This window comes from Vombatus ursinus, unplaced genomic scaffold (genome assembly GCF_900497805.2).
Source record: "Vombatus ursinus unplaced genomic scaffold, bare-nosed wombat genome assembly UNPS02000749.1, whole genome shotgun sequence".
NCBI classification, from domain to species: Eukaryota; Metazoa; Chordata; class Mammalia; order Diprotodontia; family Vombatidae; genus Vombatus; species Vombatus ursinus.
In genome coordinates this window covers 20,771,012-20,792,453 of record NW_020940527.1, presented here as the reverse complement: position 1 = coordinate 20,792,453, position 21,442 = coordinate 20,771,012, and the positions used below count along the sequence as shown (strand labels likewise).

The following is a 21,442-nucleotide window of genomic DNA, read 5'->3' as shown; positions in this document are numbered from 1 at the left end:
GTCCAAGAATGGGAGTGCCTGGGAGACCAAGCATTGGGTTCACAGAAAAGGGGGCAATCCAGTTTAGATGTGTGGAGAAGAAGAATAGGAAACAAGGCTGGAAAGGTGGGGGAGGCCCCAAATGCTCCCCTGAGGAATTTGTATTTTTCACTTAGAGGTAATGGGGAACCACTGAGGAGTTTCAGCAGGGGAGTGATAGCGCTTTGATAAAGGTTACAGATGCCTCAGCTGGAGAATCCAGTCATCCTCTCAGACTTGTCAAAGCTGCCCTTTCCCTACAAACAGTCACACTATATCCAATTTACTCTTCTTCCGACTGCTTCACTCTCAGAGGTGTCAAGATTTTTGTTTTATTGCCTTTTTTTTTCACTTCTAGATTTCACTCTATTCTAGATGTTTGAAGTTGCTGAATTTCCAACCTATCTTAGTCTGATAACTAAAGTATTACTGTACTGAAAAAGGAAATCTATTCTGCCTGCTTTATAGATGAGGAAACAGAGGTGAAGCCACTTTCTACCAAGGTTTCTACTAAATAAGTCCTGAGTCAGATGTGAACTCAGATTTCTCAATTCATTCTAAATTCTAAATTCATTTAATTAATGAAAGTGCTTCATATTTACCTTTATTCCACAAGACTTGTTCATGTATATATGGATATGTGTATATATATGTATATGTGTATATATAAACACATATACATGTATGTATGCACACGTGTGTATGTGTGCATATATGTGTTTATACATGTACTTATGTGTTTGTGTATATAAACATGTATACATGTGTGTATGCACACATGTGTATGTATGCATATATATGTTTATACATGTACTTATGTGCTAAGAATATGCATATGACCTTTCAGAACACGGTTGTTCAACTAACGTGCAAAGCTGGTGGTTGGTGTGGTTGTGGTTATTGTTCAGTTATTCAGTTGTGTCCAACTCTTGGTGACCCCATGGACCCCAGCACACTAAACCCTTCTATCCTCTACTATCTCTTTTTTTTTTTTTTGGCTAGGCAGTGGGGTTAAGTGACTTGCCCAGGGTCACACAGCTAGTAAATGTTATGTGTCTGAGGCTGGATTTGAACTCAGGTCCTGCTGACTCCAGGGCCAGTGCTCTGTCCATTGCGCCACCTAGCTGCCGCCTCCACTATCTCTTGAAGTATATCCAAGTTCATGTTCATTGTTTCCATGACACTCTCTATGCATCTCATCCTCTGAGTCCCCTTTTCCTTTTGCCTTCAGTCTTTCCCAACATCAAGGTCTTTTCCAATGAGTCCTGTCTCCTCATTATGTGGCCATTGTATTTAAGCTTCAGCTTCAGTATATGGCCTTTCAGTGAATAGCCTGAATTAATTTCTTCAAGTATTGACTCATTTGATCTCTGTGCCGGCCAAAGGGCTCTCAGAAGTCTTCATCAGCACCACAATTCCAAAGTATCATTTCCGTGGTGCTCAGCTTTCCTTGTAGTCCAGTTCTCACAGCCTCCATTGCTACTGGAAAATACATAGTTTTGACTATGTCCTTTGCTGGTAAGATGATGTTCCTGCTTTTCAGTGTGCTGTCCAGATTTGCCAACACTTTCCTTCCAAGGAACAAACTTCTCTCAATTAGAGTAGCACTAATTGAGATCTGCCACCTTTCCGCTTTCACCATCAAAGATCAAGAAAGGAACTAGTGAGCTTTTGTGAGAGGTCTTAATTAAAAATATATGTGGAGTGTGTTAATGTAGTTCTGCAGCTTAATTCTGTATCTTTTTTTAAAAGTCACAATGCTTTAAATGTTTTCTATTGCAATATGGAACAATAAAATGGAAAGAGAAAAAAGAAAACAAAACAGGAAAAATCCAAAGAAAGAGTAAGGATAGTTTACATTTCTGTATACTTTAGGGATCAGAGGATCTTAGATCTGTAACTACAAGGAGCCTCAAAGGCCAGAGTCCAGTCCCCTCATTTTGCAGATGAAGAAACCAAGGCCCAGGGAAGTTATATGATTTGTCTTAGCTCCAATAGGTAGTAAGAGTTAGAAGTAGGATTTAAATCCAGGCCTTGACCTCGGATCCAGCCATCTTTCCAATGTATTGAAAAATACTATTCATACATGTGAGCTTCTCATGAACTTTACAGGACAGCTATTCCATGTGTAGTTAGTACTGTGTCTGGGACACTGTAGGTGCTTAATTAATACTTATTTCATTTAGTAAACTAAGGTATCTGTAGACTCAGGCATCAAAAGACCTGTTGGCCCAGGAAGATGTAGATTCAAATCCTATCTCTGATGTTTACTACTTATATGACCTTGGGCAAGTCACAACTTCCCTAGGCCTCAGTTTCTTTATCTGTAAAATAAAGGGGTCCAACCTTTATTTGTTGGCTTCTGAGAACCCTTCCAGCTCTATGCCTAAAATCTTATGATCTATTATCCTATTATCCTAGGACTTGCCTAAGAGCAAGAGCTTGTAAAGGATAAAGCCAGGATTTAAACCAGGCCTCCTCATTTCAAGCCCATTCCTGTATATTAATTATGCACTTTGCCTCTCAACTAGCCTGCAAACCAATGAAATCTTGCTGAAGCAGTGATGGGGGAAAATCCCGCAAAACCTTAGCTCCAGAAAGGAATTGCACGGGAGAAGTTTCTTTGGAGATCAGTGGCATGCAAAGTATCAAGCAGAAGACCTCTAAGAGCAAAATAAATTCTGCGGTCAATTCAGAGATTCCTAAGCAAATCCTCTTCTTTTGTCTTTTGAATATGGAAATGTTCACGTTTGCTCCTGAGTATAAATATCTAGCATTTATATAGCACTTTAAGGTTTGTAAAGCATTTTACAAATATTATCTCACTTGATCCTTACAACAACCCTGAGAAGTAGGGCTATTATTGTCCCTGTTTGATAGATGAGTAAACTGAGGCACAGAGAAAACAAGCAGCTCACTCAGGGTCACCCTGCTCATGTATGAAACAGTTAATTTTGTATCTTTTTTTAAACCATTTGGCAACCCTGCTAGAGTCTGAAGCAGCTTGATTCTGTGTCTTTTTTTGGTATTTGGCAACCTAGCTGCTTCTGTCAAGTTCATAATCTTTGAAACAGTGATTTTTTTTAATATCCAGAAAGCAATCAGGTAGTAACGGATATGCTTTTTTTGTCTCACAGGTGGTGCAGGGGATCGGGAGAAGATGCCTGTCAATCATGAAGCTTTCCTCCTTATGGCTAACTCCCAGAACGACATGGAAGATTGGGTGAAAGCCATCCGGCGGGTCATATGGGCTCCATTTGGTGGAGGTATTACAAATAGCTCCCATGCTCCTAAATTAAAACTGTTGCCTCAAGGTAAACCTCTTCCTCCCCTACTCGGATGTGCATCTTGTTCCTGAGTCCCCCATGTGTATTTCTAAAGCAGTAATTCCTAGCCAGGTTGGTCTGCAGGTCTCTTTAGAGGCGGTTGGGACAAAATATCAGAAAGGTCATAGAATTGACAAAAAAAATACTAGGAGAAAAACTCGCCACCCCACCCCAACAGAAAGCACAACTGCTTTTTAAAAGATCCCTTTCTCTTAGTAACGTGCTCTTGTAACTTGGGTAGGTGTCTATTTCTGTTTGGGTAATTGTCTGCCTCTATTTGGGAATGTTTGTGTATAGACAGTGAATGTGTGGTTGTGTGTTGACAGTGAATCCTTCTGTGTATACACATACATGGGTTTTGTGTACGTGTGTTTGTGTATGTGTGTGTTCATACTGCCGGTGACCCCTTTCACCCTTTTGCTCCTGCCAGATGAGACAGATGTTCAGATCTACCCCATCCTCCATCCCCCACCTGTAAAAGCTGAGCTCCCTATTCTGCGGCTGAAACTGTTTTGGAAAGTAGCCTCCAAAGCCCCTTAATGGGAGATGATCACTTAAAGGAAATGGAGAAATAATTATGTGGATAACATGGGGAAAAGAAATAAAGCAGGGGACCAGAAAATTCCAAAAACATGGGTCCTCTTCCCAATGTTACCCCAGGGTCTCCAGACCTTTAGGTTAGTTCCTTGAGCCATGTGATCGCTAGGTTTACATCTCTCTCCTATTCTGTTTGAAATGGAAGGGATCATATTCTTTATTCCATACAAATCAAGTTCATGGGTGTAGCCACTATATGCCTTGTTGTTTTGTTGTTTTTCAGTTGTGTGCAACTCCATTTAGAGGCGGTTGGGACAAAACATCAGAAAGGTCATAGAATTGACAAAAAAATACTAGGAGAAAAACTCGCCACCCCACCCCAACAGAAAGCACAACTGCTTTTTAAAAGATCCCTTTCTCATTTCCTTCCCCAGCTCATTTTACAGATGAGGAAACTGAGGCAAACAGGGCAGAAAGATGAGTCTTCCTGACTGCAGATCCAGTGCTCTATCCACAGGGCCGTCTAGCTACCTTTACTACATGCCTAGACATCTACGTATTAATTCAAGCTCAGAACTGGGCTCCTGGTTCTGTCCACTGCTGCCTTGCAGCAGAGTTCTTGGGCAACTCATCCACCTGTCAGTGATTGCTCTTTATTGTCTCCCAATGGGACTCTTTTACAGGCAGCTAGGTATCACCATGCATGGAGTAGCTGGGCCTGGAGTCAGGAAGAGCAGAATTCAAAACCAGCCTCAGACACTTACTAGCCATGTGACCCTGGGCAAGTCACTTACCTTCAAGAGCAGCAACAACGACAACAACAACAAAAAGCCTCAATTGTAAAGTAGGGATACTAGTAGCACCTATTTCCCAAGGCTGTTGTGATCATCAAATGAAATGATATTCCTGTGACAAAGTAGGTGCTTAATAAATGCTTGTTCCCTTAGCCCTGCCTCCATAGGAATCACAGAGTCATAGATTCAGAATTGGAATGGCCCTTGGGGTAATCAAGAACAACCTGCCCATTTTACAGATGAATAAACTGACATCTGTACAGTTCAGTGTCAGAACCAGGATTCAAAACCAAGTCCACTCTGACTCAAAGCCACAACTCATTCCCCTGTAATATGCTACCTCCCTAGGAGCTTGTGCCTTCCCTGTGCCCATTCATTCATTCATTCGTTCATAAGCACTGATTAAGATTTTACTAAGTGGTGGACGCTGTGCTAGGCAGCTAGAATACAAAAACAAAAATGGCACTCAAGACTATTATCTACTTGACCAGCCTTTAAAGTATCTGAACTCCTAAAAATGGAAGCTGCTACATACTTTGGAAATTTAGGATTCTTCGAATGTGCAAAAATCCACGTGTTCAGTTTGGTCTAAGCTCTTACATCGAAGATAATGAAATGTCCAATATTATCTGCCCTTGGTGTAGGGGATGCGTGAGAGAGATGCAGTTAACAAGGGGTAACGGACTCCTAGCCAGAAAGAGTTAAGAAAATTAACTCACAATTAATTCTGCCTGAGGCCAGGCCTGAGGTATCAGCAAAATGCAAGCATGAATAACTCAAGGCCAAAGGAAATGAGTTTTCCGATGCAAAGGGGCTCAAAAGGAAGGATTATTTCTGGCTGTGGAAGTGCCAGATGGTGAGGGCTGAGGCTTAAGTATCACTTATGAAAAAAACAGCATCAGATTCCAGCCTGTAATGGAATAGCCTGTCCTGCAGTCATTTTATATGCTGCCTCCTGGGAAGAAATCCTTGTGCCCCAGGATTCTCTCTCTTCACTTAAGGAGAACTCTCCCTTTTCTTTCAAAGCAATGGGAAAGTTCCCATGTTTTCCTTTGATGATAACAGTCTTTTGGCAGGGAGCCCTTCCCACCCAAGCACTCCAAAGTGGGCACCCAACCCACCTCAAAAGTCTCTCTAATTATCACCCACAGGTAATTAGTACTCAGGAATAGGAAAGGAGCAGGGAGGGGAAAGGGATGACTGTAGAACCAAAAAAAAAAAAAAAAAAAACTTTTAGAAGCCACTTTGTGGACAAAGCAGAGCAGTAGTATGACTGCGGAGATAGACAGAGAGCTGGCTAAGAAGACCCAGGTTTGTGTCTTGCCCAGGTTCAAGTCCTGATTTGGACTAATACTCATGCTGTGACAGAGGGCATCATTTAACCCCTGTAAGACTTACACATTGTAGAGAAGCTGCCATTCTGTGTATTGGTAGAGAGTTTCTTCATCTGAGAGCTTAGATTTTCCTCGTGAGAAAATTTTTTTTGTTTGTTGACCTTTCTTTGTATGAAAAGTGCTTTGAACAGTGCCTGGCACATAGTAGATACTTAATAAATGTTTGTTGATTTGACTGGGAGTTCTCTCTATGCATGTAACTACTTTCCAGTCCCTTATCCCAATTCCAAGGTCTGGAGCTGGCTTTGATCACCTACTGATTGCATAATCCCTCCGATTCCCAGGGCAGAATTCTCAGGGAATGAAAGTGACATGGGGAAGAAACATTTTCTCTAATTCTAGGACATCTCTTTCGGTTTCACTCTGGTCAGATGACTATGGGGAAAGCACTTAAAAAGAAAAGAGAATCCCTGTCCATTATGGTGGATGTCAGTTTTGCTGCTGACCATATTACCGAGTAAACTTTTGAAATGCTGTTAAAGTAGCCATAATAATTGGACCGTGTGATACAATGGTTATGTCTAATCCGAAGACCTAGTCCAATACATTATCATCTAGTAGATGAGGACAGATGTCCACTGTTGTGTCACAAAGTAATATGACAACATCTATAATTGATCTTTGTCTTAGAAATTATATTTAGGACTTGAAACGTATAGCAAAGGACCATTAATTATCCATTTAGTCTACTCTGCTTGTAGTTACTGCCAAGAACTCAAAATTCACATGGAACAGGGAGTAGACTCATTCTGCTTGACCAGATAGGGGAGAAGTAGAAGAAATCAGTGAGAATTTTAGCTCATAATGACGAAAATCTTTCTAACAATTAGGGCTATTTAAAAAAAAGAAAGGACTACTTAAGGAAGCAGTGAATTCCTATCCTTATGAGTCTTCCAACTGAGTTTGGATGATCACCCAAAACGTTATTGTAAAGAGGATCCATGCTTTCTCTAAGGATTGAAGTGGTTGGTTTTTGTCTCATCTAACTCTTCAATTTATCCATTTTTGGTTTAAGTAGACTCTTAGCTACCAAGAATATTTATACAATTATATGAAATTGAATTATAGAAATAAAGAAACCTCACCCGTTGTATTAATTTCTTCCTTTTTTGAGGTGCAGAAGAAAAGCATAAATCAAAGAAGTTATAGATCAGTATATGTGCTTGGGCAGGTTAATTTCAACTTGTCTTTACAGAATCAAATCGTCATGGGCACCTCAAATTATATCGCATCTGTATTTATGAGACTTAAATCAAAAGAACTGGCAATTTACCTAGTTAATTTCTTCAAAGTATATAGCCCTTTCAGACGATTAGAGGGGGAAACCATTTAGGAGTGTGAGTTAAATAACCTGGTTGTTGGGTTACTGGCAAATTAACCCCACGACAACCAAATCTCCACAGCTCCTTAGTAAATAAAAGAGAGATATGGCACCTTTTGAGATACAACGTACCAGGAAACTAGAAACTAGGAAATGCCCTGAGTTTCAGAAAAGAGGAAGGAATAGAGTAAATTGAAGAAACAATAGGTCAGTAATCCTAATGTCAGTTCCTGGAAAAATTCTGAAATTAAAAAAAAATTAAGTAAAGCTCCTAAGCATTTGGAAAAGAATGAAGGATCATAAAGAGATGAGGTTGATGGAGCAAGAATTTGTTCAAGCATGGAGAGGCAGTGTGGTAAAGTAGACAGAGAGTGTAGGAAGACCTCCATTTGATCCCTGCTTCTTAACTTTTGTTGGCTATGCAAATGTGGACAAGTCATTTGATTCCTTTAAGTTTTGGCTTCCTAATCTCCAAAATGGGATTCACAAAGTTATTCTGAGGTTCAAATGAGGCAGTGTATATAAAGGGCTTTTGAAATCTGCTATATAAATGTCAGTTGTTATTAGAAAGAACGTATTGAGTTCGGCAATGCGTTGGACAAAGCTTCTCGTGATATTCTGATAGACCAGATAGTGAAATATGGGAAGGACGTTGACAATAATAATCACTCAGTTTAAAAAGAGCTTTCTGAAGGAGGGGGCAGTAATATATTTGGAAATAAAAGTGATGTAATAAATCAAACATATATCAGTATACATCAGATAGATAAAGGAGAGAAAGAGATCAATAGGGAGGGGAGGAGGGAGAGGGACAGAGGGAGAGAGAAAGGAGGGGGGAGAGAGAGAGAGCACTTTTCTCACACTGCTCCAAGAGGAGGTAATGCAATATTACCTCCATTTTATGGTGAGGTTAAAGGACTGTCCTGTGGTTATCCAACTAATAAGTGAGGAAACTGAAGTTCCCGACTGAAGAGGCAAAATTCAGGTACGAGAATTAAAAAGAATTTATGAAAAAAAGTACATCAAGGTAGCAACACTTTGACAGGCTGAACATCAGTAAGGGACTCAAGATGGAGTCAGCTAAGTTTCCTAATGAGAAAAAGACGATTCGGATAGGTCCAGGTCAACAAGAGGGGGTGGGCTGTTGCATCTCAGCTCCCACCTAATTGCCAGTATGTTCTGGCTAATTGGTAATGAGTGACCAGGTACTTGAAGGATGGCAGGTAATACAAAAGCTGCAGACTAGCTGAGGCCTCCCCTCACTGAGCATCCCTCAACAGAATCTCCCCCAACACTGATTGACAAGCAGGACTGGGAAGAGTGGTGTCACTGAGTCAACTTTCAATACCTTAAAGATCTGCTTCCATAAATATGTAGAATATACTTAATTCAATTTATTTTTTAAAATCACTCCATCATCATTCTCCAAATAAAAAAATCTTCAGTAGCTCTCCATTGGCTATAAGATAAAGTATAAATTTGTTAGCCTAGCATTCAAGGCTCTCAGCTGTCTCTCCAGTTGTAGCTTACCTTTCCAGTTCAACCTCATCTGACTCCCCTTATGTATTCTACTTTTCAACCAAACTGAGAAGTTACCCCCCCTCTCCATTGTTCTTATATTCTGCCAAATATCATAACTAATTGTGTACGCTGACCATAAGTGTACTGTACTTTTGTATAACCTTCCCTTAGGTTATATAAGCCAATTGAGGACAGAGACTGTATCTTATTTCACCCCAGTTGCTTTGGACGTAATAGCTATTTAATAAATGATTACTGAACCTAATTAAATTGAGAGAGCAAACAGACCCAGAGATTACTGTTGTTATCATAATAAAAAATCAGGACACATGGTCAAACAAATGATTATCTTTTTGTTGGTGTTCTTAACTGTATACTTTCCTTCCATAAAGTCAGGATGGACAGTCCCAAATTTCTATTTTCCATACTCAGAGCCACAGAACAATCCATGAGTGGTGAGGCCAAGAATAAAACTTTGGTTTTCCAACTTATGATCTGTCCACTAGGCCATATATCAATCAGTAAGCACTTAAAATGCCTACTCTGTGCTAAGCACTAAGTAGACAAAGAAAAACAAAAAACAAAAAAAAAAAGTCCCTTCTCTGAAGGAGTTTAGATTTTATAGGGGGAGATAGTAGGTGTACATTTAAGCATATACAAATGTATGTATATGTGTGTGTGTGTATGAGAGAGAGAGAATGTAAAAATAAATACAATATAATATTTTAGGTGGGAGGGAATCAGAGGAGAAAAGAGGTGATTGGATCTGCAAAGACCTCATAGAAGGTAGGGCTTAAGCTGCGTTTGGAAGGGTACAAAGGATTCCAAGAGGTAGAAATAGAGGAGCATGTGACAATCATGGCAGCTTGTACAAAGGTACTTAAAAGAGATAGAAAGTGGTGTGGGAGGAAGAGCACCAGTTTGGCTGGACCATTGTTTGCATCAAGGAAAATAATGGATAATAACTGAAGGTAGGTTGGAGCCAGGTTGTGAAGGGATTTTAATGCCAAACAGAAGAGTCTGTATTTGTATGATGGCAAGACAATGTGGCATAATGGGGAGGTGGATTGGGATGCAGGAGATTTGAGTTCTAGTCCTAGTTGTCATCGTGTCATTTTCAGTAGTGTCCAACTCTTTGTGACCCCATTTGGGGTTTCCTTGGCAAAGATGCCAGAGTGGTTTGCTATTTCCTTCTCCGGTTCATTTTACAGATGAGGAAACTGAGGCAAACAGGGTTAAGGGACTTGCCCAAGGTTACACAGTGTCTGAGGCCAGATTTGAACTCAGGAAGTTAAATCTTCCTCTTTTTGGTATTAGTTCTGCTGCTAACTAGCTGTTTGACCTTGGGCAAATTAACTGTCTCTGTTGGCCTCAATTTCCGTTATCTGTCAAATAATGGAAAGAGCACTGGATTGGAAGGACTTTGAGGTCCGTGGTCATTCTGGTAGTCTCCAATTCTGTGAGCTACAGTGAAACTGACTGAAACATTATGATTAATTAATAACCCCACTTTGTTAATTTTTGTGTCACTGAGGAAGTGCACTAGTGGCTAGCAAGCACAAATGTAGTTATTCTAAGTTGCAATTCCTCTCATCTTCTACGAGTTTGTTTTCAGTTGCTTCACATGGAGCATTTCAGTGGCATAGAGACACATTGATATATGGTGGGGCAAAGGTGGCACCGGCGTGGCTTCATAGAAAGCAGGGTAGCCTTAGAGCCCTGAGGGACTTTGGTAATCATCTAGTCCCAGCCCCATGTTTTACAGATGAGGAAACTGAGGCTTAGAAAAGCCAGGCCTCTTGTCCAAGGTCACACACCTCATAGCTTACAGAGCTAAGATATAAAATGAGCCCTTACCCTTTGAGCTATGCCCACAGTTGCCTCTCACAAACCTCAGCCTGAAAAGTCAGCCCCACCAGCAATTAGAGGGCTACTTTGATTCCCAGGGGAGGGGAAATCCCAAGAAGAAGGAATTCAACCAATGATTTAAATGCAGATTTTCATTACTATCTAGGGGAATATCTGTTTGAAATTCAGTGTCAAATGGTAACCCTTGGGCTTTCCAGGACTCAGAGACTTGAAGATTTTAATTTCATCAGCAGGGGTTTTTTTACTACAATTCGAACATCCTTTTCAGAAAATTGGAATAAAAGGTAATTAAAGTAAATATGATTTTATTATGTCAGTAACAATGAATGAATGACAAAAATAGTAAACAAGAGACCTCCGAGGTAGAAAAATAGTCAGAGAGCCTGTTATGACTTGGAATAGATTTTACCAAAAGTGGTGAATTTTACAATATTTGACCTGTAGGTGAGTCTGTTGGAGGAGTTAAATTCTCAGAGGGGGCTCAGAGTAGGCCCAAATCAGATTATAATGTAATTGGGAAAAGTTTGTTGTTATGGTTTGTCCTTTGTTCTGGAAGAGGACGGTGACATTAGGAAGATGATGCCATGAATTGGATTTAAGTGAGGGAAGGCTGTGCAAAGTCACCAGCCTCACTCTCTCCTCCAGAGCCATCTGGGCCCAGTGGCCAGATATAGATCAAGATGACTAGAGATGGCCCAGGATGCAGTGGGAGTCAATGCCCAGAAAATTTTGACAAAATACATAAAAATACAATTCAACATAGATAATGTTAATTTGTGGCTTTCTAAGTCAATATATGACCTGGAGGGATCTATTTCTAGTTGAATCTGATATCCCTGATATAAAAAGTCTGTAATTTTATCTACAAATATCCCTAATCTCCAGAGGCTTTGGGAAGGCCTAGTATTTATAGAATCATAGATTCAGAGCTGGAAAAGACCTTGAGTTCATTTAGTCCTGCCCCCGAATTTTACAGAGGAAGAAACTGAAGCCCAATCTGATGAAATGCTAACTTGCTAGTGGTCACATAGCTAATAACTATTAGAGTTAGGGTTGGGTCCCACATCTTGCTGACTCAATGGAGGGAGAGAACTGACTTAGAGCATCTGCTTCCAAATTGTGGTGCAACTGAAGACAAGTCCTTTCCCTTCTCTGGGTTGAGTTTTCTTTTCTGTAAATGAGTCTCCCCCCCCCCCCCCAAAAAAAAAACCAACTTCCTCCAAATCTATGATCCACTCTCACAAGGCGACAGAGTAGGATTTGGGAAAAGGATATCCTCTGTCTGTCAGGTTTCCATCGTTCTGCTGAGGTTGGGAAGACTTATAGACTGCCCCCAGGCTCCACCCAAACCCCGGCAGGAGAGAACAGCTGTTTTGCCTGAAATCAGACCTCACTCTCGCCTCTGGTGGATCTTTGGCTTTTCCCTAAGGGAAAGCTAAGAAAGCAAGTTCCTCATGTCTCAAGTCCTCTGAACCTTGAGCTACCAGACCCAGTAGGACTATGCATGGCCCCTTTCCTTTGCAAAGCTCTTACACAACAGAGACAGGCTTTTTCAAGTAGGAAATGAGACACTGAGTTCAAGGTGAAGGTTCAGGCTGGCATTGGTCTGAGCTGAGCCCTGGTTACCTTGGAGTGAGCTAGTTGGATTCCCTTCCGATTTTTCTTTTCTATAATTGGAAGGGGGGAAGGGATCCCAGATCTCTCAGACATAAAATTCAGAACTGCCTCCTGTGTCTGGTAGGAGATATACCAGTCTGTGTTCTCAGTTCAAAGTCATGCCATGAACCTTGACTTCCCAGATTCCTGTGCATTCACTTGAAAGATTTGTTGTTTCAAATATGCAGTTCCCAATGTTCCATTCTCTGAATGCTTCACGTGTGTGTGTATGTGTGTGTGTGTGTGTGTGTGTGTGTGTGTGTGACAGCAAACCACTTTGAATGGCAGATGAGACTGGTACCTGGAAGAAAGCTTGTGGGGTAGGGTGGCTATAGGTAGGGAGGACACTTTAAAAAGGAAAGAGAAACAGTTTTACAGCCTGGGTCCTTAAGGAGACTGAGCTGCCCAACCAGTGGTGATAAGAGCCTATTCACTGACTGTCCATTAATGTTTCCTCCTCTCACAGGGGAAGGAATGACTGTTTCAGCAGTCTTGCTGCATGGCTTAAATTCCCCTGGACTCTGACAGCAGAAGTCATATTAAATAACGTCCCCGCTTTTCATTCCTGCCTTATATTTGTTCTATATCTGGCTCAGATCCCTGGGGCTGGAAATCAGTGGGACCTGTTGGTTTCTAAGTTGGTGTCTGATCCAGGGAGGGATGTGGAAGATTAGAAAGAAGACCAAGCTCTGAGAGGCTTCATGGAGATGAACTGTCTCCAATTTGGTAGAGATGTCAATTCAACACCTTCGAAGGTTTACCTGCTCCTGTTCGTTGCAAACAGGCAAAATGGGTTTTAACCAGACTGCTTTCAGGAGACAGGACAGATTTCTCTGGCTCTCCATTTCCAAGACCCAGATATCTACACCCATGAAAAACATGTAACATTTTTCTTTTAAAAGGAAAAAAAAAATTGAGAGGGGGGCAGGGGAGTCAGGAGAAGGTTGTACATCTGAGATCCTGTCCAAATTAAGCTCTGGACTAATAATAGACATACCATGCAGCTAGGAGTATGAGGCCCACTTTGTGGGGCAGCTGCTGGTAGGTTATTTCTCTTTGCAACCAACCATTCCTACCAACATGGGCCTGCATCTTTCTGTGGGTTTATCCATGAGTGTATGCAGAGTACAGGGGAAAGAATACTGATCTAGGACTCCAGAAAGCCAGGTTTGAACCTCCATTCCATCACTGACTAGTCATGGGATTTAGATAGGTCCAGAGCCTATCGAATGTAGAGGTAGATGGGAAGGTAAAAGCTGTAGAGTCCAACCATCTCATTTTATGCATAGGGAAACTGACAACCAGAGAAGTTAACCCAGAGACTTGACTAAAACAGCAGGTCTTTAGTATCCAAGACAGGGTTTAAATCTGCACGCTCTGACTCCAATCTTAGCATTGTTTTATACGTAGACTGAAAAGCTGATGCTATTTTCACTGTACTATGCTTGGCAAGTCATTTTTACCTCTTTGAGCCTCAGTTTCCTTATCTGTAAAAACAGAGGGGTTTGACTTAGATCAGAGGTTCTTTTTGTCTTAGACCCCTCCTCAGAATAATATTTTTAAATGCATCAAACGATTACAAAGGAAATATAGTTCTCAAACAATAACCACCAGTACAAGTTCACAGACCAGAGTTTAATAACCCCTAACTTAAATATATATGAGGTCACTTCTAGCTCTTCAAATCTTATTTGGGACTGCTATCCCCAGAGTAGATCTGTTTTTCCCAATATGTTCTTTACCTTCTGCAAGACCCCTTTCCCAGTCCACCTAGCTGCTCCCCACTAAAGTAACTCCCCATCAACCTGCTGCATATTTTATATGTACCTAATTATTTGCATGTTTTCTTTCCCCTTAGAATGTAAGCTCCTCAAGGGCAGGAACTATATTTGCCTTTCTTTGTATCCAACGTGCTTAGCACAGTTCCTGGCACTTAGTAGACACTTTGGTAAATGTTTGTTGATTGATTGGTTGGTTGATTGACCAAATGAGAATCAATTTCCTCTTAGGAGAAAGAGCTTCATTGATGACCTAGAACATTTATAGTGGGTCTGTGGATCCACCAAAGGGCCCTCTCCATGTACCTCACAGGTATTTCTCATTTACTGCTCCCTAGGAACGTATTTCATGTCAACCTTCTGGATCCTTCTTAGGGTTGAACAAGTTTTGCTTCAGATAGGTGGTCAGGCTTGGGAAGGCCATAACTGGGGAAAGCTAATATCTCCCCCAAAAGGGCATATGAAGAAGACATGCCCCTCAGACTTCTGACTTCCTGGCAATCTTATATTGAATTTTACTCAATATAATTCAGTTCAGTTTGAAAAGCATTGGTTGAATGCCTACTTTGTGTTAGGAACTATGCTTGTCCTAGGAGCACGAAGACAAAAAAACCGTAACAAAACCCACCAAGAGTTTTAGGCTTCCTGAAGCTTAATAAAAAAGTTAACTTAACAGATAAGTTAATAGAAAATAAATATGAAGCAATTTAGGGAGAAGGAGATGCATTTACCATCGAGGAAAATGAGGTGATGGCCTAGGTGACCCCTAAGGCCCCTTCTAGCTCTAAATCTTTGTTCCCTGTGACCCTAAGTAGACTCCCCATCTGAAGGTAGAAGTGTAGACCTTGGTGAAGTATAGCCGGGATGGGGCTCAAGGGCGGGACTCTAATTTTACCCACTTGGTTCACCCCAGAGTCTTAAAGGACAAAGCTGGCTTAGTGAGATCTGTTGCCCCTCTGCTATTTCTTCTTTTCCTCCTAAACATGCCTTTTTCAGCATGACTCTAGTCACTCAGAAACCCAAACCTTGCTGTTGACCATACTCCCAATACCGCTAGATATTGAAAGAGGTAATAAGAAATTACCCACTGGGGCTCAAGACAAAACGAATTTTTATTGAAAAAGTAAATCTATACCACAAATTTCCTTTGGGAGGGAGTGAAGGCTTATAGATTATTTAAATCAAACAATAGGCTATTGGATCTTAGAGCTAGAGCTCAGAGGCTGTGGAGTTCATCTTTCTCATTTTACAGATGAGGAAACTAAGTGATGCACCGAGTGTTACCTGGAAATCACGGCTTCTGAACAGCTGGGAATCCTGACCTAGACTAGATATCTCAAATTTAAATTGCTTGGTAAAGAATTTGCATCACAATAACACTGTGTGGGGCTTTTTTTGTCCCCCTTTTTGTATATGAAGACACTTTACCTCAAAGGGGTGGCATTCCTTTGCTAGAGCCAAAAGTCATACAAGTTAGACCCAGGACTCAGACCCAAGTCTTCTGACTTCCGAATTGGTATAGTATTCTTTTCCAGTCACTTACTTGATTCTGAAATCTCTCTGTCTCTCTCTCTCTCTGTCTCTGTCTCTGTCTCTGTCTCTGTCTCTGTCTCTGTCTCTGTCTCTGTCTCTCTCTCTGTCTCTCTCTCTCTCTGTCTCTCTCTCTCTCTCTCTCTCTCTCTCTCTCTCTCTCTCTCTATGTGTCCTTCTCTCTGTGTCTCTCTGCCTCTGTCTGTCTGGCTCTGTCTCTCTTCCTCCCCTTCCATCCCCCACCCCTGATACCTATTTTTATCCAGTCATTTCATTTAAAATCAGAACATCCAGATAACACTTATTAAAACCAGGTTTGTGGAGGTGATTTCCCTATGACTTTGAATACCAAGGTATGTGTATGTTATTTGTGATAAGTCTAAAGCAAGGGTTCTTAGCCTTATTTGTGTTTCCTGGGCATCTTTGGCAGTTAAGTGAAATCTAGGGAGCCCTTTTCAAAATAATGTTTTTAAATGCATAAAACAAAATACACAGGATTACAGAGGAAACCAGTTATAGTGAAATACAGTTATAATGTTTAAAAAAAAAAGGTCATAGATGCCAGATGAACTCCTGGTTTAAGGAAAGATTTTTATAATTTTTGCAAATGAAAGAAGTGTTTGTTAAGTGTTTACTATGAGTCAAGCACTGTGCTAATAGCTGCCCTCAAAGAGCTTACACTTTTTCCACCTTCATAAAAATTCTGAATTTAACAGAAGCCAAATAAAATAAGCATTTCCATAAGACAGGTTTTATTTTTTTTTTAAGTTTAAGGTTAACTTCTGCCTGCCTGACGTTTTTCTCAGTGACTTACACCCCCTCCCCCACTCCCAACCCTTCACCTGGGTTTTGGAGTGAAGTGGTGACAGGAAAGATTTAGTGCCTTCTCTGTAGGAAGGCCTTCCCCCTTGGGGAAATAATCTCATTTCAGTGTATATCTTCAGCTCCCTCCGAGGGGCAAGGCAGCCCCCAGGGAAGGGACTGGATTAGCCAGAGGGGGTGGGGGTGGGGTTCTTTAGCTCGAAAAAGAAAGCCCAACATTTGGGCTGGGGCTGGAGGCAAGAGGTCCCCAGACCTCTGTGCTTCTGGAGGCTCCTTGGGTGCTGTTACTCTGTGACTCTCGCTGCAGGGGCCCAGGGTGGAAAAATCCCCCTCCTGCATTCTGTAGCCTGATGGAAACTGGAATAGACCAGTGGGGGAAGGGAAGAGAAGGGAAGGAAGAGAACAGACCAGACCGGATTGGGGGCCGACCAACTCATTGCCTCTTACTCTAGCGAAGGTTGCACGATGAAGGAGGCCTGCAGACAGCAACTGTTCGAGAGGTTCTGTCCGAAGTAGATCTGACAAGCAATTAGAGTCTGAATATATTACCCGGCCTATCCCAGAGGATGCCTTTGTTAAAACTTGCGCTCGGGACTTAGCGGCTGTTTACATTGGCTGCCGCTTTCCAAGTCGGCAAAGGGAGGGAGAGGAGGGTGGGCAAGATCCTACCTGCCGCCGGCCGGCCTGCCTGCCTGCCGTCTATGGGGCTGGCGGGCCACATTTCATTGGATGCCTAGAATACTTTCTGCACAAGTCATCTTTGATGCCAAGGCCCCGAGCGTGCACCAGATGTGCCTCTGCGGCCTCGCCGAGCAGAGCCGAGCTCCGCTCCGCTCTCCTCCTCCGCTGGCTTCATGGAAGGCAGCCAGGGCTAGGACGGAAAATGTGTCTGATGCCCGAAGCCGCCGGGACTTCCTTCCTCTGCAGCTCCTGCTCCCTGAAGCTGCCTCCCTTCTGCCTAAAGCTCAGCGCCCGCGACTTAACTGAGTGCTGTGCCAGGACCCGAGGTACCAGCCCCGGCTCTCGCTGCGCAGCCCCCTCGGGACATCCTCTCCATCTCTCTCTCTCTCTCTCTCTCTCTCTCTCTCTCTCTCTCTCTCTCTCCCCTCCCTCTCTTCTTTCTTTCTTTCTTTCTTTCCTTTCTTTTTTCTTTTCTCCTTTCTATTGAAAGTTTAACGCTTCTCTCTTTCTTCCTGACTTTTTTTCCCCCTCCCTCTTTTCTTTCATTTTTTCTTCCCTTTTTTTTTTCCTCTGCTAAAGGAAGACAGCTGGTTGGCAGTAGTAGAAATAAGCTGTTTGGGGATGGGAAAGTGGAAAGAACAATCCTGGGGCTTCCTTCGTTTTTTGCTCTGTGCTTTGGAAAGAGCACTAGATTTAGAATGAGAATTGGATTCAAATTCCGCCTTGGCCATTTTACAAAGTGTGTGACCCTGGGCAAGTCATTTTCACTTCTCTAGTCCTCAGTTTCCTCAGCTAGAAAGTTGTGAGGGAAGGGGGTTGGAATAATTGTCTCCTTAAAGTCCTTTTTTCCAGCTGTAAATCTGTAATATTATGTTCTGGGAGTGAGCGTGTGCAGAGGGAAGGAGGACAAAATGAGGGGGGGGAAGTCACCTGGAGGACAGCTGTGAAATGTGGCTCCTTTGAAATGCTTGAGCTTGGTAGGAGGAGTCATGGCTCGGACCCCGGTATGCACGCGTGTGTTAGGCATGTGTGAGGGCTGGCTTGCAAACGCATTGGTGCACCCTTGGTACACAGACATCCCCGGCTGCCTTCTCTCCTCATTCCTATGAACACCAGAGGGCAAGTGTCACTAGAACTGTGTCTGTCTGCCAGAAGGGGGTCGTACATGCATGAGAGACATTTAAGATGGGCACGAGTGCGTTTAGAGGCATCTGGGGGAAGACGGTTTTGGGGGAAGACGGTTAAGGGGGAACATTGCTTGAAAGGTGGCACCTTTCCACGGGACTGGAGTGGAGTAATTGTCCTCCAATTGAGTTTTTGACACTGGAGGTGTTGCATGACCTTTTCCTGGGGCTGGTAAAAGAGAACACCCCCCCGCCCCGTTTCCCTTTGTAGAATGTTCTTAGAAAAAAAGATAGGAAGGAAGATGTTTTTACTGCCCACTGCATGTCTGAACAGCACCAGTGAATGTATGGGCATTGTCAGGCTAATGATGGTGGGAGAACTATTCAGGGCAGGAGGAAAAGAGCTGGTTTGTCGAAGTTGCTGAGTTCCTGTTTTCCTGGAGTAGAGACGACTTGAGGAGGAAAAGGAAAAATGTCACCTCCTCTCTCCCTACCTCCCATAAAAAAATTTGATGTGGGCTCTCCTTGGCCCTCAGATGAGTTTAAGGGGATGGTCCTTCCCATTTCCCACTGCTTGTTCTAAAGACACTCTAACTCTTTAAAGCTTTGCTTGGCCCTCGGGCAAAGATGGGGACGGTCACCCTTTGGGGGCTAATCTCTGCTGAGGGAAGGGTTTACCAGCTAGCCAGGTGCATCAAAATCCCTGCCTTTGCCAGGAGGACTGCTTGAATGGAAAGGGGAGGCAGCTGAGGCAGTGCCCTGAGGAATTTCAACAGGTTTATCCATGAGAACAGTAGTTCGCCAAATTCCATGGTAGGTGGCAGGAGCTAGTGGTTTTGTGTGGGTTGTTTTTTTTTTTTTTGTTTTGTTTTTTAAGCGTAGGCTGAGACCTCGAGGAACAGGCAGGATTGGCTGTGTTTCCAGGGTTTCAGACTATGCCACTGGAACTGATTTCTGGCTGGGATCTCATTCTTAAGGCCTGCCAGGGCCTTTGAGGTAACTCACAAGTCACCAGTGTTTTTTTTTTTCTTGCATTTCACTGATGAGCTCTGCTGGGCAGGATTGGAACTGTCAGGAAAGAGCAGGGGAGGGAGGAAAGGAGAGAAACCTTCAAGGTCACCTGGCTGTATAAAACACAAACTCTGTCTGAGCAACTGCAAGCTGGATTTCCTCCTGGGTTTATCTGGTCTCCCTCCCCACCCCCCAACCCCATTAAGGCCATTGTGAATGGAACCATCTGCCATGGCTGGAGTGGGGGGTGGGGCTACTTATTGGCGCCTGGTGTAGAAGATACCTGAGGTCTTACCGCAAAGTCTGTTAACAATAACTGACTTTAAAATGTGCACAAGACTTCATATATTACCTAATAACAACCCTGTAAAGCAGAACTATAGGGGTTTAAGATAACCATTTTACAGATGGGGAAACTGAGACTGAAATGTATAGTGATTTACTCAAGGTTAGGCAGCAAGTGTTAGAAGGAAGAGTTGAACTCAGATCTGTTCTTTCTACTGGCATCATCCTGTCTCTCGTATTCTAAGTAGGCTGTGGAATGAGGGATCCCCTGGATTTTCAACACAGGGTAGGGGAAGGTATTTCTGCCCTTTGTTGGAGCAGGCTTATATGACAAAAAAAAAGGACTTTTCCCCTCTTCCCCGTACATGTAACAATACCATGAGCTTCCCCATGTAGCATAAGCATAAAGGGACAGAGGGAACAAATATTTATCAATGCCTATTCCGGGCCAGTCACTGTGCTAAGTGCTTTACAAATACTATCTCATTTGATTCTCACAACAACTCTGGAAGGTGGGTGCTGTTCTCCTCATTTTACAGTTGAGGAAACTGAGGCAAACCAAAGTTAAATGACTTGCTCAAGGTCACATAGGTAGTAAATGTCTGAGGCTGGATTTGAACTTACGTCTTTCCTGACTCTGGGGCTATTGGTCTATCTACTGTCCCACCTAGCTGCCTAAGGGTATCAGCGGAAAATATTGTCCTTGGTAATATTAATAATATGAATATAGTCTCAGTAGAGAATTCTGATGGGGAACTGGGTTGGGGCTACAAATCTTTCCTATGTCAGAGCAGAGCCAACATTAGCACCCAATATCAGTGCTCCAAATTTGTCACCTGAAGCAAAGCTTTTCCTATATGGACTGCAGATTGCTTCAGTGACTTCTAGGTCACTGGCTAGGTGATGGTGGTTTGGGTTTAGATGCTGTCTGTCTTCTTTGGGACCTTAAAAGGGGCTCCTTCCCAATGTCTCAGATCTCCCTGAAAGAGAATAGTGTCTGTCTCTTAAAGAGGAAAAAACAAATACACAAACAATAAAACCTTCCATCAAATCTCACTCCACTGCTGTCATTAACCATTCCTGAAAAGTGTTTGATTTTCCCACTTATGTAAAGGGAAAGTAGATTCGTAAATAATAACAATGATGGTGAGCAATTGAGTGACAAATTGTTTACAGCTGCCTGAATTGCTTGCTTTGGGGAACAGAATCTGTTCCTTCCTCTTAGTTCTAGCATCATCAGGAGGGAGGAACAGGAATTAGGGAGATGAGGCAGTTAGAAAGAAAAGAAGGTTACTGTCTTACTAAGGCACTGGTGGACTAGCCACTGGTGGACCAGGCACCTGTCCTGGAATCAGGAAGACCTCACATCATATGCTGTTTCAGATACTTCTTAGCTATTTGACCTTGGGCAAGTCATTTAACTTCTGTTTGCCTCGGTTTCCTCAACTATAAAATGAAGATAATAATAGCACCTGTCTCCCAAGGTTATTCTAAGTATCAAATGAGATAATTTTTGAAAAATATTTAGCACAGTGCCTGGCACATAGTAGGTGATATATAAATGTTAGCTATTATTATTTAGGGCTAGAAAGGACCTTAAATATCATTAGATATAAGGGTCACAGTTCTTAAAAGGGACTTTAGAGGCCATCTACTTCAACCTTATTATACAAATGAGAAGCCTGAGGTGAGTTATCCAGGGTCACATACTATCTGAAGCCGAATTCTTTCCTTCCTTCCTTCCTTCCTTCCTTCCTTCCTTCCTTCCTTCCTTC

General features: G+C 42.4%; 1 protein-coding gene across 9 annotated transcripts in view; it reads left to right on the top strand.

The window, feature by feature from the left end:
* The window catches only part of ARHGAP22 (Rho GTPase activating protein 22), a 421,947-nt gene that overhangs the window by 348,235 nt on the left and 52,270 nt on the right, over positions 1–21,442 (top strand). For 6 of the 9 annotated variants that reach the window (XM_027860638.1, XM_027860617.1, XM_027860621.1 and 3 more), the window contains one exon: positions 3,156–3,332. In XM_027860638.1, coding sequence (XP_027716439.1) covers positions 3,156–3,332 — 177 coding nt within the window. Of the gene's footprint in view, positions 1–3,155; positions 3,333–17,371; positions 17,574–21,442 lie in introns of those variants that run through there. The other 3 variants (XM_027860644.1, XM_027860630.1, XM_027860668.1) reach the window with 2 other exon arrangements.